The following is an 18860-nucleotide window of genomic DNA, read 5'->3' as shown; positions in this document are numbered from 1 at the left end:
TGTATTGCTCACCTTGCAGCCTTCCACAAATTGCCACCACTCCCTTTACAAAGTGCAGTTCAGTGTTGTAAATCCACAAGACTGATGAGTAACCAGAATTACAGTGCTGATTTATACATGAATTACTGTGGGGGGTATCTTACAACAGACAAAACAAATACATGTATAATATCAGGTGTGGATTTCATAAACCCTGAAAAGTTATAGAAATACAATTTTCCCAGCTCCAATTTCATGTTCTGTGGATTTGAACGTGAGTATAATTATTCTGTGTGCTATCTATGCTCTCATTTAGTCCTCTGCTTATAAACCAAATTAAAAACACTTTTAAAGGTCCATGTATACACAAATACCTCATTAAAGAAAATATGGCATATTTTAAAGCTTTAAATCATGTAATAGGCCTTGTTTAAATTATATACTTTTTAGAATATGCTTCATGACCATATATTAAATTATTATCCCTAATAAATGTTAAAAAAATAACATGCTTTATAATGCATTGAGATAGAGCTGCATTATTTAATAATATTTGTGGATGAATTTCGTAGTATTGAGATACTGATTGCAATATTCATAGAATCAGAGAATATCAGGGTTGGAAGGGACCTCAGGAGGTCATCTAGTCCAACCCCCTCCTCAAAGCAGGACCAATCCCCAACTAAATCATCCCAGCCAGGGCTTTGTCAAGCCTGACCTTAAAAACTTCTGAGGAAGGAGATTGCACCACCTCCCTAGGTAATGCATTCCAGTGTTTCACCACCCTCCTAGTGAAAAAGTTTTTCCTAATGTCCAACCTAAACCTCCCCCACTACAACTTGAGACCATTACTCCTCATTCCGTCATCTGCTACCGCTGAGAACAGTCTAGATCCATCCTCTTTGGAACCCCCTTTCAGGTAGTTGAAAGCAGCTATCAAATCCCCCCTCATTCTTCTCTTCCGCAGACTAAACAATCCCAGTTCCCTCAGCCTCTCCTCATAAGTCATATGTTCCAGTCCCCTAATCATTTTTGTTGCCCTCCGCTGGACGTTTTCCAATTTTTCCACATCCTTCTTGTAGTGTGGGGCCTAAAACTGGACACAGTACTCCAGAAGAGGCCTCACCAATGTCAAAGAGAGGGGAACGATCACGTCCCTCGATCTGCTGGCAATGCCCCTACTTATACATCCCAAAATGCCATTGGCCTTCTTGGTGACAAGGGCACACTGTTGACTCATATCCAGCTTCTCGTCCACTGTAACCTCACGGTCCTTTTCTGCAGAACTGCTGCCGAGCCATTCGGTCTCCAGTCTGTAGTGGTGCATGGGATTCTTCCATCCTAAGTGCAGGACTCTGCACTTGTCCTTGTTGAACCTCCATCAGATTTCTTTTGGCCCAATCCTCTAATTTGTCTAGGTCCCTCTGTATCCTATCCCTACCCTCCAGCGTATCTACCTCTCCTCCCAGTTTAGTGTCATCTGCAAACTTGCTGAGGGTTCAATCCACCATCCTCCCAATCATTAATGAAGATATTGAACAAAACGGGCCCGAGGACCGACCCTTGGGGCACTCCACTTGATACCGGCTGCCAACTAGACACAGAGCCATTGATCACTACCTGTTGAGCCCGACAATCTAGCCAGCTTTCTATCCACCCTATAGTCCATTCATCCAGCCCATATTACTTTAACTTGCTGGCAAGAATACTGTGGGAGACGATGTCAAAAGCTTTGCTAAAGTCAAGGAACAACACGTCCACTGCTTTCCCGTCATCCACAGAGCCAGTTATCTCTTCATAGAAGGCAATTAGATTAGTCAGGCATGACTTGCCCTTGGTGAATCCATGCTGACTATTCCTGATCACTTTCCTCTCCTCTAAGTGCTTCAGAATTGATTCCTTGAGGACCTGCTCTATGATTTTTCCAGGGACTGAGGTGAGGCTGACTGGCCTGTAGTTCCCAGGATCCTCCTCCTTCTCTTTTTTAAAGATGGACACTATATTCGCCTTTTTCTAGTCGTCCGGGACCTCCCCCGATCTCCATGAGTTTTCAAAGATAATGGCTAATGGCTCTGCGATCACATCCGCCAACTCCTTTAGCACTCTCGGACGCAGAGCATCCGGCCCCATGGACTTGTGCTCGTCCAGCTTTTCTAAATAGTCCCGTACCACTTCTTTCTTCACAGAAGGCTGCTCACCTCCTCCACATGCTGTGCTGCCCAATGCAGCAGTCTGGGAGCTAACCTTGTTCGTGAAGACAGAGGCAAAAAAAGCATTGAGTACATTAGCTTTTTCCACATCCTGTGTCACTAGGTTGCCTCCCACATTCAGTAAGGGACCCACACTTTCCTTGACTTTCTTCTTGTTGCTAACATATCTGAAGAAATCCTTCTTGTTACTCTTAACATCTCTTCCTAGCTGCAACTCCAGGTGTGATTTGGCCTTCCTGATTTCACTCCTGCATGCCCGAGCAATATTTTTATACTCTTCCCTGGTTATTTGTCCAAGCTTCCACTTCTTGTAAGCGTCTTTTTTTTGTTTAAGATCAGCAAGGATTTCACTGTTAAGCCAAGCTGGTCGCCTGCCATATTTACTATTCTTTCTACACATCAGGATGGTTTGTCCCTATAACCTCAATAAGGATTCTTTAAAATACAGCCAGCTCTCCTGGACTCCTTTCCCCCTCAAATTAGCCTCCCAGGGGATCCTGCCCATCAGTTCGCTGAGGTTGTCAGTCTGCTTTTCTGAAGTCCAGGGTCCATATTCTGCTGCTCTTTCTTCCCTGTGTCAGGATCCTGAACTTGACCATCTCATGGTCACTGCCTCCCAGGTTCCCATCCACTTTTGCTTCCCCTACTAATTTTTCCCTATTTGTGAGCAACATGTCAAGAAGAGCTCTGCCCCTAGTTGGTTCCTCCAGCACTTGCACCAGGAAATTGTCCCCTACCCTTTCCAAAAACTTTCTGGATTGTCTGTGCACCGCTGTATTGCTCTCCCAGCAGATATCAGGGTGATTGAAGTCTCCCATAAGAACCAGGGCCTGTGATCTAGTAACTTCCCTTTGTTGCTAGAAGAAAGCCTTGTCCACCTTATCCCCCTGGTCTGGTGGTCTAGAGCAGACTCCCACCAGGACATCACCCTTGTTGCTCACACTTCTAAACTTAATCCAGAGACACTCAGGTTTTTCTGCAATTTCATACCAGAGCTCTGAGCAGTCATACTGCTCTCTTACATACAGTGCAACTCCCCCACCTTTTCTGCCCTGCCTATCCTTCCTGAACAGTTTATATCCATCCATGACAGTACTCCAGTCATGTGAGTTATCCCACCAAGTCTCTGTTATTCCAATCACATCATAATTCCTTGACTGTGCCAGGACTTCCACTTCTCCCTGCTTGTTTCCCAGGCTTCTTCCATTTCTATATAGGCACTTGAGATAACTTGCTGTTTGTCCTGCTTTCTTACTATGAGGCAGGAACCCTCCCCTTTCACGCTCTCCTGCTCGTGCTTCCTCATTGTATCCCACGTCCTCAGGGCTTTGGTCTCCTCCTTCCTCCGGTGAACCTAGTTTAAAGCCCTCTTCACTAAGTTAGCCAGCCTGCTTGCGAAGATGCTCTTCCTTCTCTTCGTTAGGTGGAGCCCATATCTGCCTAGCACTCCTTCTTGGAACACCATCCCATGGACAAAGAATCCAAAGCCTTCTCTCCGACACCACCTGCATAGCCATTCGTTGACTTCCACAATTTGATGGTCTCTACCCAGGCCATTTCCTTCCACAGGGAGGATGGAGAGCACCACTTGTGCCTTAAACTCCTTTATCCTCCTTCCCAGAGCCAAATAGTCCGCAGTGATCCGCTCAAGGTCATTCTTCACAGTATCATTGGTGCCCACATGGAGAAACAGGAAGGGGTAGCTATCCAAGAGCTATATGAGTCTCTGCAGTCTCTCTGTCACATTGTGAATCCTAGCTCCTGGCGAGCAGACTTCTCAGTTTTCCCGGGTCGGGGAAGCAGATAGATGACTCGGTCCCCCTGAGGAGAGAGTCCCCGACCACCACCACCTGCCTCCTCCTCTTGGGAGCGGTGGTTGTGGAACCCCCATCCCTAGGACAGTGCATCTCATATTGCCAACTCCAAGTGCTCAAACCATAAACCAGGCTGCAAAAATGATTGGCATGAAATTGCTAAAAATAATAATAGTGGGGTTCTTTTAATTTGCTGTCTGGTATTAGGGTTCGTGCTTTGGAGCTTTTCTTTGCAACCATGAGGGCTAGAGACTTTGGGCACAGCTACAACAGAGGGTTTAGAGCAGTGCAGCTGCACTGATACAGCTGTCCCACTGTAAGCTCTCTAATGTAGCTGCTTTAAGCTGATGGCAGAGAGCTCTCCCATTGGCTTAAGTAGTCAAGCCCCTGTGAGTGGCAGAAGCAATGTCAGCAGGAGAAGGTCTCCTGCCGACATAGCGATGTCCCCGCCGACGCTTATGTCGATGTAACTTATATCGCTCAGGAGAGTGATTTATTCACACCCCTGCAGAACATAAGTTATTCTGACATACGCTGTAGTGTAGATATAGCCTTTCTCTTTTAATGGAGGCTGAGATTCTCACACTGTAAAATGAACTCTGGACAGCTGGGGTGTTAAATATTAACTCCAAATTTTCCAGGAATCACGATAAAATTGCAAGAGTTAGCTTTGCTGATAGTTGTGGGGGTGGGGCGAGAATGATAGAGCTGTATTTTCCCAGCAGGAGTTTCTTGGAAGTGTGCCTGACTCAGGCACACTCTCTCCAGATGCAGCAGGGTTGCGCAAGCCAGAGTTGACCCGACTCTACTCTCTCACAGGGTGAATGGCTTCTTGCTGCTGCCTCACAATGGCCCAGTCCTCCTAACATCATGTGCCAGTGCGTGACGGTAGCCTTCCCTACTTCCCCCCGGGGAAAGCCAGTTAGGGAGTGTTAGGGAGCAAGGCTATCTCCACCATGTTTACTTGTGCAGGGGTGGTCACAGACAGCCCTTTATGGGTATGTCTACATTGCACTGCAGGCCTGTGCTGCCCGACTCAGGCTCAGGTTAAGGGGCTGTCTAATTGTCCTGTAGACGTTTGCTCTCAGGCTGAAGTCCAGACTCTAGAATCCTGCAAGGTGGGAGAGTCACACAGCTCGGGCTGCAGCCTGAGCCTGAAGTCTTCACATCAATTAAAAACAGCCCCTTAGCCTGAGTCATCTGGCATAGGCCAGCTGTTGGTTTTTAACTGCAGTGTAGACATACTCTCAGACTAGAATTTTTGCTAACCTCAGTCAGAGTTTTTAGAGAATCTGAGTTCAGTTCCTGGCTCTGCCAAATGATGCTTGTGTAATCTTGGGCAAATCAATTAATATCTATGCATCAGTTCCCCATCTGTAACATGGAGATAATTATACTCCCTTTCTACCACCCTTTGTCTCATCTGTGTATAAAGTTAAACTCACATGTAAATCTTTACAGGGTCAGTCCTTGAGGCTGTCAGCTCTTTGGCAGGTACTGTCATTTACTTTTTGTATGTCCATTGCCTCGCACAACAGGTCCCTGATCTCAGTTGAGTTTCCAGGTGCTATTGTAATATAAATAATCATTTGTTAATTAACACTGGGTACCGAGACAGTTAATTGAATTGGACAAGTATAATTGTTCTGACCTTTTGTAGGTTTTGAATCTCTGGTTTAAATTGTATTGCACCCGTGTGTATGTACACAACACTTACAGAGCACCTTTCCTTTGTATAAAGGTTTTTGTAATGTAAGACAGTGCAATTTTATTTTAAAAAATCAAATATGATTGTCATGTTTCTTGTTGAAACATGTTTAACAAGAATAGCTGCTGTTTCAACATACAGCTTGTCAATCATTGTAGTCTAGTTTGCTTGCTGATTCATTTTCTCAGTCTTACCTCTTTTATGTCACTGGGCAGACAGTAACGTAAAATAGACTTTAGTCATATTTTGTTTTTAAATAAGGAGACTGGTTTTAATTTTTTAATCAGGTAGGTTTGACCAGTTATCTGTAAGTGCTTAAAAGGATACTGTCAAATGGAAATCCCATTTGTACTTACTGTTATAAGTAACCACTGACATTACTGTAACTGAAAGAGAGAAGATTTTTTTTTAATTACTCACGTTTGTTTGCTTTGTGCATTTGACAGCACTTTGTGTGCAGGCATTTTCATGGTTATGCTGATGATGCACACCCTTCCACAGGCTCTGCAAGGAGCTGCTTACCAGTAACAGCTGCAGCAAAGCTGAAACTGAAGGGGTAGCTCTGTGCACAGAGAGAAAAATAGGAGTATGTGTGGTGGGGGTGATTTCAGGTCTGAGAAAAATACTTATAAAGATAAAAAGATAAGAAAAGCACTTTGTTAAAGGAGGGAAAACATTTTGTGCCTATTTTTCCCCAGCCTTCTGATCCTTTACCAAAAGAGGGGCTGGAGGTGAGGGTGTGGGGGACTGGGGGGACAGGAAAGCTTTAAAATTAATTAATGTTAACAAGATTGTCACTATCAACTTATTTGAGATTTTTTTCCTACTCTACATCCTTTTTTACTTAAAAACAGTTTGTGGGGTTTAGATAAAATCTACATTAAGGTATTAAGCTAGACTGTCACTTCACTGTAGCTTAAAAGAAAAGACAAAAGAGAGAGTGGTTACCTGACAACTTCATAACAATGGGAAGATTTTGATATAGGCTGACTTAAAAGCCTGTTTGCCTTGGGGATAAACTTTAAAATACGATAAAGTAATTAGGGCTATACACAGTTTGCTACAAATGAGATTACTTAAGTACTGTAAATGTCTAAAAGTAGTTTAATTTTGTCTGTCTTAGAAAACAAGATGAATGGACAGTACACAGCTTATTTGAATAAGTGATGCCATTTTTAGCTTTGGTCGGGAAGTAAGGAAGGCCATTTTGATTAGATGTTGGAATAAATGAGTAATGTTCGCACCATTATTTTTAAAGAGACAAGAGTTTGCATATTACAGATTTTCCTGTTTCCTATAAACAACTTTTTAATGAAGTTTTTGAAACAAAAACATTGCTTTTTAAAAAATAAATATTTCTCCTAATTACCCTTCCCCATTTCATTTGAGTGGTGCCAGATAATTGCTGCAAGAAAGGAATCAATATTTTACTCCTCTCAATAAAGCTGGCATTCTTTTCATGCCCTGATCTAGTAATATGTTTTTGTTTAACCAGAAAGGTATAGTTTGCTTCCCTTTTCCCTCATTCGAGAATGGGAATGCCACTCTTGTGGAGAAGAGTTCAGACCATTTTTATTCTGATCTCCAAGCTGACAATATTGTAGCTATGTACTTCACCCCCAAATGTCATGACGGACACCAGGATCTTTATCAAATCTTTGTTTTTCTTAGTTATTTTGTTGTTCCTTTTTTTACATTTTCTGCAGGATATGGTAGTACATCATGTTACAGAGATCATTTGTTAGGGAAGAGTCAAACATGGCTTTTGTAAAGGGAAATCATACCTCACCAATTTATTAAAATTCTTTGAGGGGGTCAGCAAACTTGTGGACAAGGAGGATCCACTGAATGTAATCTACTTAGACTTTCAGAAAGTTTTTGACAAGGTCCCTCACCAAAGGCTCTTAAACAAAGTAAGCAATCATGGGATAAAACGGAAAGTCCTCTCATGGGTCAGTAATTGGTTGAAGGAAAGCAAACAAAGAGTAGGAATAAATGGTTTGTTTTCAGAATGGAGAGAGGTAAATAGTGGTGTCCCCCTGTGGTCTGTACTGGGACCGGTACTGTTCAACATATTTATATGATCTGGAAAAAGGGGTAAACAATGAGGTGGCAAAATTTGCGGATGATTTAAAACTATTCGAGAGAAAGAAGTCCAAAGTAGACTACGAAGAGTTACAAGGGAATCTCACAAAACTGGATGATTGGGCAACAAAATGGCAGATGAAATTCAATGCTGATAAATGGAAAGTAATGCACGTTGGGAAAGCATAATTCCAACTATACTACATACCAAATGATGGGGTCTAAATTAGCTGTTGCCACTCAAGAAAGAGATCTTGGAGTCATGGATAGTTCTCTGAAAACAGCCACTCAGTGTGCAGTGGCAGTCAAAAAATCTAACAATGTTAGGAACGGGATAAATAAGACAGAAAATACCAGAATTCCTGTATATAAATCCATAGTATGCCTGCACTTTGAATACTGCGTGGAGATCTGGTCACCCCATCTCGAAAAAGATATTTTAGAATTGGAAAAGGTAGAAAGAAGAGCAACAAAAATGATTTAAGGGTATGGAACAGCTTCCATATGAGGAAAAATTAAAAACACTGGAACTTCTCCGTTGGGAAAAGAGACGACTAGGAGGGGATATGATAGAGGTCTATAAAATCTTGACTGGTGTGGAGAAAGTGAATAAGGAAATATTATTTACTCCTTCACATAACACAAGAAGTAGGGGGTCACTGAATGAAATTAATAGGCAGGAGGTTCAAAACAAATGAAAGAAAGTACTTCCCCTCTCAATGCATAGTCACCCTGTGGAACTCATTGCCAGGGGATGTTGTGAAGGCCAAAACTCATGGAGGATAGGGCCATCAATGGCTATTAGCCAGGATGGGCAGGGATACAACATCATGCAATGTTTGCCAGAAGCTGTGAGCGGACAATAGACGATGGATTACTCAATGATTGTCTGTTCTGTTCATTCCCTATGAAGTACCTGGTATTGGTCATTTTCGGAAGATGGGATACTGAGCTAGATGGATCATTGGTGTGACCCTAGCTGTACTACAACCCTGTTTTCCTTCTTCCCACATGTCTTCCCCACTTGTAAGCCCCAATGGGGAAAGAGTTAAACCACCATAAGAAAAAAAGGCTAATTATAAAATGTCCCTCCCTCCACCATGTTAGGAATTTGTTTTTGTATTGTGGTAGCATCTAGAAGTCCCAATCAGGGCCTGTTATGCAAGGCACTGTACACATACCTAACAACAACACAAATCTCTGTCCCAAAGTCTCCTTGTTTCTCCTGGGAGAGAGTAAACTGAAACAGATCTGACCATACTGGTGTAATTATGGCCCCAGGCACGTTGTGGAGGCAGAAGCAGTGCTTTCCCTTCTCCCGGGCCCAACCTGTCTGCAGAAGGAGGAGACTTAACAGCTCTGTGGTGCCTACTTCCTCCCCCCCCCCCTCCAGGAAGCAGTGGTACTGCACAATGGTGCCAGGGATTAAAGAGGTGCATTACACCCCTCTACTCCCTTGCTCCAGTGCTCCGGATGGCAAGCAAGGCAATTGCCTAGGGACACAGGGGGCCCGACAAAGCTGAGTTATATGCTTCAACCTCAGGTGGTGGGGCTTGGGCTTCAGACTTGTGAAAGGGGTACAGTAGTTGGGAAGGGTTGAGAAACACTGCACGAGACTATAGCAACACCTTCCAAACATACAGTAAAATGATTTTTGTCAAACAATTGAGGTTTGTGAGTTTCTTCAGATCTCCTTAAACAACACAAACAAAGAGTTCGATTGATGTCAGATTGGAGGGAGGTCTTAGGTGGGATTCCACAGGGATCTGTTCTGGCTGGGTGGTGGTCAACATTGTTACTAATGCACTGAATATAGGAATACAGAGCATATTGATCAAATTTGCAGATGACACAAAGCTAAGGGGGTATTGCAAACACTTTGGAGGTTAGAGCTGAAATTCAAAGGGATCTTGATAAATTGGAGAACTGGGCTATAGAAAACATAAAATTCAACAAAGACAAATGTAAGGTGCTACACTTGGAAGAAAAGGTTTGGCAACAGCACTGCTGAAAAGGATCTGGGTGGTGGTGGATCACAACCTCTGCATGAGTCAACAGTGCAATGCTGTTGCAAAACAAAATAATAAAAAAAATGCATTTTTAGGTTGCATTAACAGAGGCATAGCACGCAAGTCACAGGAGGTGATGGTACCACTCAATTCGGTGCTAGCTAGGCTCAGCTGGGTTACGGTGTCCAGTTTTGGTCACCACTGTATAAAAAGGATGTAGAGAAAATGGATCTAGAAGCGAGCGACAACAATGATCAAAGAGAGGGAATGCAAGCCATATGAGCAAAGGCTGAAGAAATTGTTTGGAAAAGAGGCAATTAAGGGGGGATATGATAGCAGTCTTCAAATATTTGAAAGGCTGTCATAAGAAAGATGGAGAAAAATTATTCTCTTGCCACAGGGCAGAACAAGAAGCATTGGGTTCAAACTACAGCGTGGTAGATTTAGATTAAACCTCCTAACTTGTAAGAACAGAAGGACAAAGGAACAGACTGCCTTAGGGAGGTTGTGGAAGCTCTTTCACTGACATTTTTCAAAAAGAGGCTGGATAGCCATCTGTCTTGGATGGTTTAGATACACCAAATCCTGCATCTTGGCATGAGTTAGACTAGATGCCCTTCCGATCCCTCCTGACCCTATTGTTCTATGATTCCCACCTATTGTTTTCTCACTTTGTGCATAGGGGCATGCAGATGCATTTAATAACACCACAAAAATCTCCCAAGAATGTGTCACTACTCTGTGTGAAGTGACATACAAAAATACTACAGTGGTAAAATAAATGCCAGCAGTATTGTTTAGTACTGTAAGTAACAAGTAGAATGCAGTCAGATATCCCATAAGATTGTTCTTAGACCAGTGGAGAGGACAGCTTTATATCGTATACCCTGTATTTATATAATTGCAAAATTTCCATGAATCCTGAAAAAGTAGGTAAACAAATGGTAATTTTGTATTTGAAAAATTTCCTTTCTTCGTTCTCTTCACATATTTTGCCCTTTCTGCCACCACTCCATCTATTGACTTCATCAGCCACAACTTTATAAAGTAGCCACAGTAAAAACAAGTGCAAGAGTTCTGCTGTGAACATCTTGGACTAAATTAGTAATACTTTCATTGGAGGCTGAGTGGATCAACTGATTGCTTCACACTGCACTTCCAAAGATTACAGATGTTCCCATTTTTAAAAATTCTGTTGCTTAGTTTTAGTTTTTAAGATTTATTTTTATAAAATAACGTAAAATTATTTCTCGTGGTAGTATTTCGTCGCCCCTTGAATTGGGTGTTTGAGCCTTTTAAGGTTAGTAAAAAAGTAAATTGTAAAGAAAGTTGAATTAGTATGAAAATCAGAGAAGTATGAGTCTTTGCTGCCATCTCAAGGGCTTTGTGGCTTGTGAAGTGCTTCTCTTCAACCTAGGTCATGGGTTAAATAGCACATACTGTGGGAAATCATGTATCATCCTGAATATCAAGTAACACTCCAGTATTTGCAGCTTGTGTGGATTTATTCCAAATGCCAGCGTTTCTAGCCTGTTGTAACAGGGATTATTGCATTCTGGCTGAAGTCTGTGGCATAAAAATAAAAAAAAGCTGCAAACTGAGCACTCCCAATTTACATGTTAAGAACCAGTTAAATGAAGCAGTGTTGGAATTGTTCATTTCAAAGTGTGTGTATCCTTTAGTCCAAATTAGAGTATGGGATTTTTCAGGATTTGCTGTTGAAAAGGTTGATCAAAGAACAGTGAAAAAGAAGAAAATAGGACCATGAGGGACTGCTGTAGTTCTGAAAATAAAAATGTAATTACTAGGTTTCTCCCCCCCCCCAACTACAATAGAGAAGTAATTTATTAATATCTCTAATTGCTGCTGTGGAAGTAGGTAGAACTTTGAAATTAGTTAGATAAATATTACTTTTAAGGAGAATATCTTTTACTTCAAAATGTGTTGTAATTACAGAATTTTAGATTGCATTGGCAAGTTCTGCTTCTGCCTTTTACCTTAGTAGAACAGAACAGCTTGTTACAATGGACGTCAGCCTTTTAGTTGAAGACATTGCTTCAGTTTTCATCTGACATACCATTGGTGACATAGAGCAGAGGGCTGTATAAAATTACGAAACTTGTAATAGACTTTTCTACCATTTAAAAAATGTAAGTGTGCAACCAAACTGTGATGGTACAAGCTGACGGTTTTGAACAGAACTGTTAGTGACCATTTGAAAAGCGCAATGCAGGCAGTTGTGTTCACACAAAGCAAAGAATAAACCTCTGTTTATGAATGTTCACTGATTTCAACAGGCTTTTCAGAAGCTCTGCATATTAAAATTCACGGCACATAGAATACATACATATTAATTATAGCAGTACAGTTCAGCAACATGTGCATGATCTGGTTCTCCATCTTTCTCCTGTACTTCTGTACTAGAATAAGAAGTATTTTCTTAGTGTTCCTAGTGTATTTTAGGAGATGTTTATATTCTGTCACTTTGAAAAATCTGCTGTGGTTGATTTTTCAACACTTTTCATCTTGTAAGAAATATATAAAAATCATGGAAATGCTTCAGCTTTTTTGGATTACTGCGTGATGACCCTCATTGCTTTTGAGACTGTGAGGAGTTAGACACGTACAGACGGCAATTGTTTATATGAGCAATTAGTGGAAGGTATAATTGGTAGGTAGTACTAGCAGCTTATGATGTATGAGCAATTGCTTAATTCCTTCCAATTTTTTTTAAATGGGGGTTTGGCTATCTTTTAAGTATGTTGCCATTTCAAACATTGCTGTTTGAGCTTTTTTTGTGATTTTTGTTTAAAGATTAATAACTATTTATTGAGGTTTTATGCATACAGTTTAATGCAGTGAATATTGTATTCCATTTCTCTTGCGTTTAGCCTTCTTACATATCAGCAACTGAATTTAGAAGTATAGTTTTCTGACCAACAGCATGCTGTTTAAACAGCATACCATTTAAACATAGAAATTCTATTGTGACAGTTGTATGAACATTCTTTAGACTTATACCAAATATGTAACTAATGTTAGTATGTCCATGGGGTATGGCACCAAATTTCCTTAATAAAAATGTTTGTTTTAACCATGTGAATTAACTGGATTCATAATGTTTGAAAGGCTGGATGTTTAAGATATTAGTTTCTGATATTCTAATGAAGAGGCAAGTTCAGCCTGCTATTTAGTCTGAGCTTTTTACTGAAGCATTTAACATTCTAATATATTATATATTGCCTTGTAGATGAGCCAAGTAGCCCTAGTATTGACCATGATATTGCACACATTCCTGCTTCTGCTGTCATTTCTGCATCTGCCTCTCAAGCTCCCACTATAACAACAGTTCCTCCCAGTCCCACATCTTCAGTTCCTTTAATTCGACGTCAGCTATCCCATGACCATGGTAAGTTTTTTTTGTTTGTTTGTTTTGTTTATAAACAAAACTTTTTTCTTTTAAAATTTTGTTTTCTTTGCAGGGAAGATATGGCAGCTTATAAAGTTTTATTGCTTCAAACAGTCAAAACATAAAATGTCATTGAAGCTGATTAGTGTTTGATCATTTTGATTGACTTGCAGAATCTATCAGGCCTACTATATTGGATGGTCAATCTCCTGCAAAAACTGAGAGATCCAAGTCTTATGATGAAGGATTGGATGACTATAGAGAAGACGGGAAATTGTAAGTCCTGAACAAATCTGTGTGAGCGCGAACAGGCATATGCACTTTTTCTATTAAAAAGTATACAGACTGTTCATTGATAATACCTACTTCTCTCTCCCAACAGGTCTATTAAACATGTATCTAGTTTAAAGGGAATCAAGGTTAGTAACATATTTAACAATATTATAAGAGTTATGTTTGCTAATATGAGTTTTTGTGCTGGATCACATGTGAAATTCATGGCAATTTGTTTACCTATCAGATCATTCTAAAATGACTTTTTGATGCCAGATATATTTTTTCCTAAAAGGCACCATACTGTGATAAGTTAATAAATGTGAACTGCTCCTCTTCAGTTTCTCTATTTTTTTTTAAAGGTACTTTAAAATGCATTAGACTTGTTTTATAGCTGAACAAAAGGCTTTTTTTCATTTTCTGCAGCATCTCACATCTGAGCAATAATATATGATGCACGCAAAGACAAAAATATCAAAAAATAAATAAAGGTGAAATGTCTCAAGAATTACATAGGCTTGAATAGTGTGTGAATTCACAGTTGATCATTTTGTACTAATGGAATAGTAGAAACCTTCATAGCCTGATAAGTATTTCCTTGCACCATACACTGAGGAAACCTTCACACAGAGATGGGGGAGGGTGGAGAAAAGAGGGGGAAATTACCTAAATATAGACTTCTACTGAAAAATCTATTTAGAGGACCTCTTGATATTCTGACTCTTATTTTTCTTTAGGTCCCAGACAGCCAAAAATCTTTAGAAGACTCTGGATCCAGAAAAGATTCCTCTTCAGAGGTCTTTGCTGATGCCTCCAAGGAAGGATGGCTCTATTTTCGACAGCTTGTTTCAGACAAGGGAAAGGTATTGTGCTTTCTAACATATATAAAAGATAAATATAAAAAATACAACTGCCACAACTGAGGGTAAGAAAAGTCAAGCTGTAGGCAAGAGATGTTCCTTGTGTGCAGTAAAACATTATGTAATGGGCACTAGCAAAAGTGACATTAAACATTTAGCTTTAATCGAGCAACTTCTACATGTTCTTTCATAGATTATATTCATAGCTGCCCTCATTTCTGTTGGTTTAAATTCAGAGCAATAGTGAGTAATTTCACATCTCAGACCTAGTTATTTAGTGCAAATAATCAACTGCTGGAAAGCTGGGAGTGCAGATTTTTCTTATGCTAACAGGGGGACAGATTTGTATTTACATCATTTTGAAGTTGAACAAACCTCATGGACCTGCTGGAAATTCATAGGCCAAGATTTTCAAAGATGAAAGAGCCTGATGTTCAGAGGGGAAGGGAGGTGGCTCAGCGCTGCTTACAATCAAGCCTTTCGAAGGTGACATAAATGGGGCACCCAGTCACTTGAAAATCTTGGTTATAATGCCTGCTAATTCTGTAACCATCCCTTAAAATTTCTGATCCTTTTGCTACTGTCACATTTGCACACACACACACATTATTATACGTTCAGGTAGGAGGGACAGTTGAGAAATTTGCCCTTTCCCTTGATGCAAAGCGGTCAGTGACTAGTACATTTATTATACAAAAGTTGAGTGTTCTGTGCCACCCTGTGTTCAATCTTTGTGTTCTAAAAGTTTTATATGTGGCTTATAACTAGGTAACAATAACGGGCTATATGCACAAACAAACAAACTGGTTCATATTTTCCAGCGAGTTGGTGGCAGCATTCGGCCATGGAAACAAATGTATGTTGTTCTTCGAGGTCATTCACTTTATTTATACAAGGATAAAAAAGAGCAGACAACTCCATCTGAAGAAGAACAACCTATCAGTATCAATGCGTGTTTGATAGATATCTCATACAGTGAAACCAAGAGGAAAAATGTATTTCGGCTTACCACATCAGACTGCGAGTATCTGTTTCAGGCTGAAGACCGAGATGACATGTTAGCATGGATTAAGGCTATACAAGACAATAGCAACCTCAATGATAAGGTAGCTATATAATATCTGATGTACAATCTTACATGCTGTTTTCTTCTGTTGTATTTTCTTTTAATCATTAGACTTTTTTATATATAATAGGACAAATATATTTTTCTGTTTCCGGTTGACGCTAAATTGAAATATGCATTAGGGAGTAAATGAAAAACTGCTGTGAAATTAGATACCCATATAACTACATCTATTTACATAGAAGAATAAATTCTTAATCTGTCTTTGAAGTTTAAATATCCCATAAAGTAATTGAGCTAGTAAAAAACTGGCATTTTAATAAACTGATGTTTAGTTAATCTATACTTAACTTTAGAAGTCGTAAAATAAGTTTTGCCCATTAAAAAGTTGTTGTTTAAAAATCACTGTTAATTTAACTACAAATATATTTTAAGTTACACTGTACAATACCTGTTAAAATCCAATGTAATCAGATGGAAGCAGTAATTTCTGGCCTATTCTGTCCCAGCAGACTCCTGTTGGGAAGTAGCAGTTTAGGAACAAGTATCGGGGGGGTAGCCGTGTTAGTCTGTATCCACAAAAACAAAAAGGAGTCCAGTGGCTCCTTAAAGACTAACAGAAAGGAACAGTTTTCACTTAGATACTTTGCACCATTAAATAGTTACATAGTGAAACAATGACAGGTATTTCAAAAAACTGTTTTGTAACTTTCATATTCATTTAAATAAATTACAATAAACATATTAGAAGACAGAGCATGTTGTATGCATATGCACACATGCATATTCTATATAAATGTTGATATCTGTTTCTATACATATTGAATTTGTAAAACATTTTTTATATGTATTTTTGATAGGTTTACATTTTTGTTCTGGGGAAAAAAGTGCTTCCATGATGCTTTTTAATTACAGCTGTTTGGAATTCCATTCTATTCCGTTTTAGAATAGTTTGCCTTGGGAAGGTGGATTATAAGCAGAATTTTGGTGAGGTGGTTAAAAGCATTTGTTAAGTAGCCAGCCATATGATAAATTGTAGAACTTTCAGTGCCACATATGTGGGTATGGAGGTATTGTATGTGTATAGATTGAGATTTTCAGAACAGTGTCTGGAATATAGTCACACATCTTCTATTAAAATGGCAGCTTATTGAAAATCTGTGGCTAAATCCTCTGCACTTCTTTGAAAACACCTATCATAGCAGTTACTTATAACTGATCACCGCAGCTTTTCTTTAATCTTTCAAACAATGTCTTTATTTTTTCTTTTGAAATATATTTGAATATAGTGTCTATTCCTAAGAATATCCATTACATTTTAGCTGTACTGGAATTGAACTTGACAACTACCCAGTGTATGTTATCTGATTATGGGAATAGTTGTGTGTATTCTAAAGGTGGTTAGATAAGCTTTTGCAATGGTATTATCAAAACTAGGATTATGAAGTAGATCTTGATTGATTTTACAGGATACTGGTGTCACTAGTAGGGACCTAATTAGCCGGAGGATTAAAGAATATAGCACAATGATGAGGTAAGCAGTCTATATGCAGCTGGCAGGTTTTTTTTTTTGCCTGGTTCCTAGCTTCTCTGTACCAAGTAATGCCTTATTTCAGTTCTTCCAGCAGCAAAACAGAGCCCTCCCCCAAAACACCTCGCCAGAGTCTCAGTATCAGGCAAACATTTCTTGGCACTAAAACAGAACAAAGGACCCAAAGTCCTCACTCTCCCAAGGAGGAGTCAGAAAGGAAGCTGCTCACTAAAGGTGTGTATACTACATACATTATTGTTGGCTAAACCTATAAAAAATTAACATTGTAGAAGGCCAAATGTTCAGGACATAAGAGTTGCTTTAGCCCATTTCTTCGGATACGTGAACATACAGATGCAAACAAGCATTAACTATTTTTTTTGAGCTGTATTTAGAATCACTGACCGTCTGTGGGCTTGTCTTCACTACCATGTTACATCAGCGCAACTGCGCTGATGTAGCACATCTGGTCAAGACATGTTCTGTTGATGGGAGAGCATCTCCTGCCAACATAGTGCAGTGTAGACACTGCTTTAAGTCGATGTAACTTATGTCACTCAGGGGTGGTTTTTTCAGGCCCTTGAAGATCTGTATTGAAGTCTTCTTTGAGATAAGTCTTGGCTCTTTTCCTGCAACTGTCTGTAGTGACAGCAGCAATAGACTACACCAGTGTTGTGCTTCTCACAGCTAAGCTCTACTAAGCTTATGCCTTGCTTCAGAAGATTCTTATCTAGCACTAGTCTTTCCCTCCCCGGTTGACCTGCAAATGACTAGGTAGAACCGTTTTTAAACTATTGTTAAGAAAACGAAATTTTTCTGTAAAACCTTTTATAATGTTAGAGGATTTTCTTGCCCCATGGATTTAAAGTACCGAAAGGAAAACGCATTATTTTGGGTGGGAAAAGGTATTATTTTTCCCAGAGCAAGAAATTAAACTCTGCTGAGCTCTTTCTGAGGTGCCAACGTATTAAATTTCACAGATGAGTGAGCTGCAACTGTAAGCGTATATCAATAATTGATCTCCAACTGGTAAAGTCTCAGGCCAACGTTTTTAAAGGGAGTTGTTGGTGCACAGCACTGCTGAAAGTCAGACCGCTAATTTAAGTGACTGAGCACTCAGGTTTGAACATGTGCGCCTGAACTCCGTGAAGGAATTCCGTTTTGTTCCCCAAACAAGTTTTCCTTTATACAGGCTATCGTTCTCAGACAGTATTATATACTAAAACTGCAGTCGCATTTTTCTGGAGAGATAGTGATGAGTAACCTTCAGGATCTTAAACAGCATTATTTCTCCAGAAACCTCTGAATAAGAGGACAGGATTACATCAGGAGAATTATAGAGCTAGTACAGCCTCACTTACCTGTATCTTTGAGGGGAACCAAACACTGTGCATATGACTGAGTTTTAGCAATTGATACTGCATCTGTCTAAGGGTAAAATTTTTCAAAAGCATCCAAGTCCCATTTTCAAAAGTGACTTAAGCACTTAGAAGCCTGAGTTCCATTGATTTTCAGTGAGACTTGGGCTCCTAAGTCATTTCTCAAAATGAGACTTGGACGCTTTTGAAAACTTTGCCATTAGCATAATTAAGTCACATAGTGCAAGCCACACCTCTTCAGCTGTTTCTAGCCCTAAGACTAGAAAAGTGGTGGTTCTTCGAGTGCTTGCTCATGACGATTCCATTCTAGGTGTGCGTATTCCCACATGCAGAGTCATTGGATATTTTTGCCTTAGTGGTATCCATAGGGTTGGCTGTGATGCCCCCTTGAGTTCCACACTCATGCGTTGGTATATCAGGCGCTGCCAGCCCTACGTGCTCTCAGTTCCTTCTTACCGCCTATGGTGGTTAGCCAGAGCGCCTTTTCCTTACACAGCAAGGGCTAGCGGTTTCGTCTCTCCTGACTTTGAGCCTTAG

The 18860-nt window shown here is 40.1% G+C and overlaps 1 protein-coding gene across 4 annotated transcripts in view; it reads left to right on the top strand.

Annotated features, from left to right (window-relative positions):
* ARHGAP21 (Rho GTPase activating protein 21) overlaps positions 1 to 18860 on the top strand; it is a 195561-nt gene that overhangs the window by 156251 nt on the left and 20450 nt on the right. For all 4 annotated transcript variants that reach the window (XM_084621857.1, XM_084621856.1, XM_084621858.1 and 1 more), the window contains 7 exons: positions 13056 to 13214; positions 13388 to 13490; positions 13597 to 13633; positions 14225 to 14350; positions 15169 to 15453; positions 16883 to 16947; positions 17030 to 17178. In XM_084621857.1, the coding sequence (XP_084477983.1) occupies positions 13056 to 13214; positions 13388 to 13490; positions 13597 to 13633; positions 14225 to 14350; positions 15169 to 15453; positions 16883 to 16947; positions 17030 to 17178 (924 nt within the window). The remainder of the gene's footprint in view (positions 1 to 13055; positions 13215 to 13387; positions 13491 to 13596; positions 13634 to 14224; positions 14351 to 15168; positions 15454 to 16882; positions 16948 to 17029; positions 17179 to 18860) is intronic.

The sequence above is a fragment of the Lepidochelys olivacea genome, assembly GCF_965140295.1.
Source record: "Lepidochelys olivacea isolate rLepOli2 genome assembly, chromosome: 2".
Lineage (NCBI taxonomy): Eukaryota > Metazoa > Chordata > Testudines > Cheloniidae > Lepidochelys > Lepidochelys olivacea.
The sequence above is the reverse complement of the archived record's forward strand: the minus strand, read 5'-3'. Positions and strand labels throughout refer to the sequence as shown.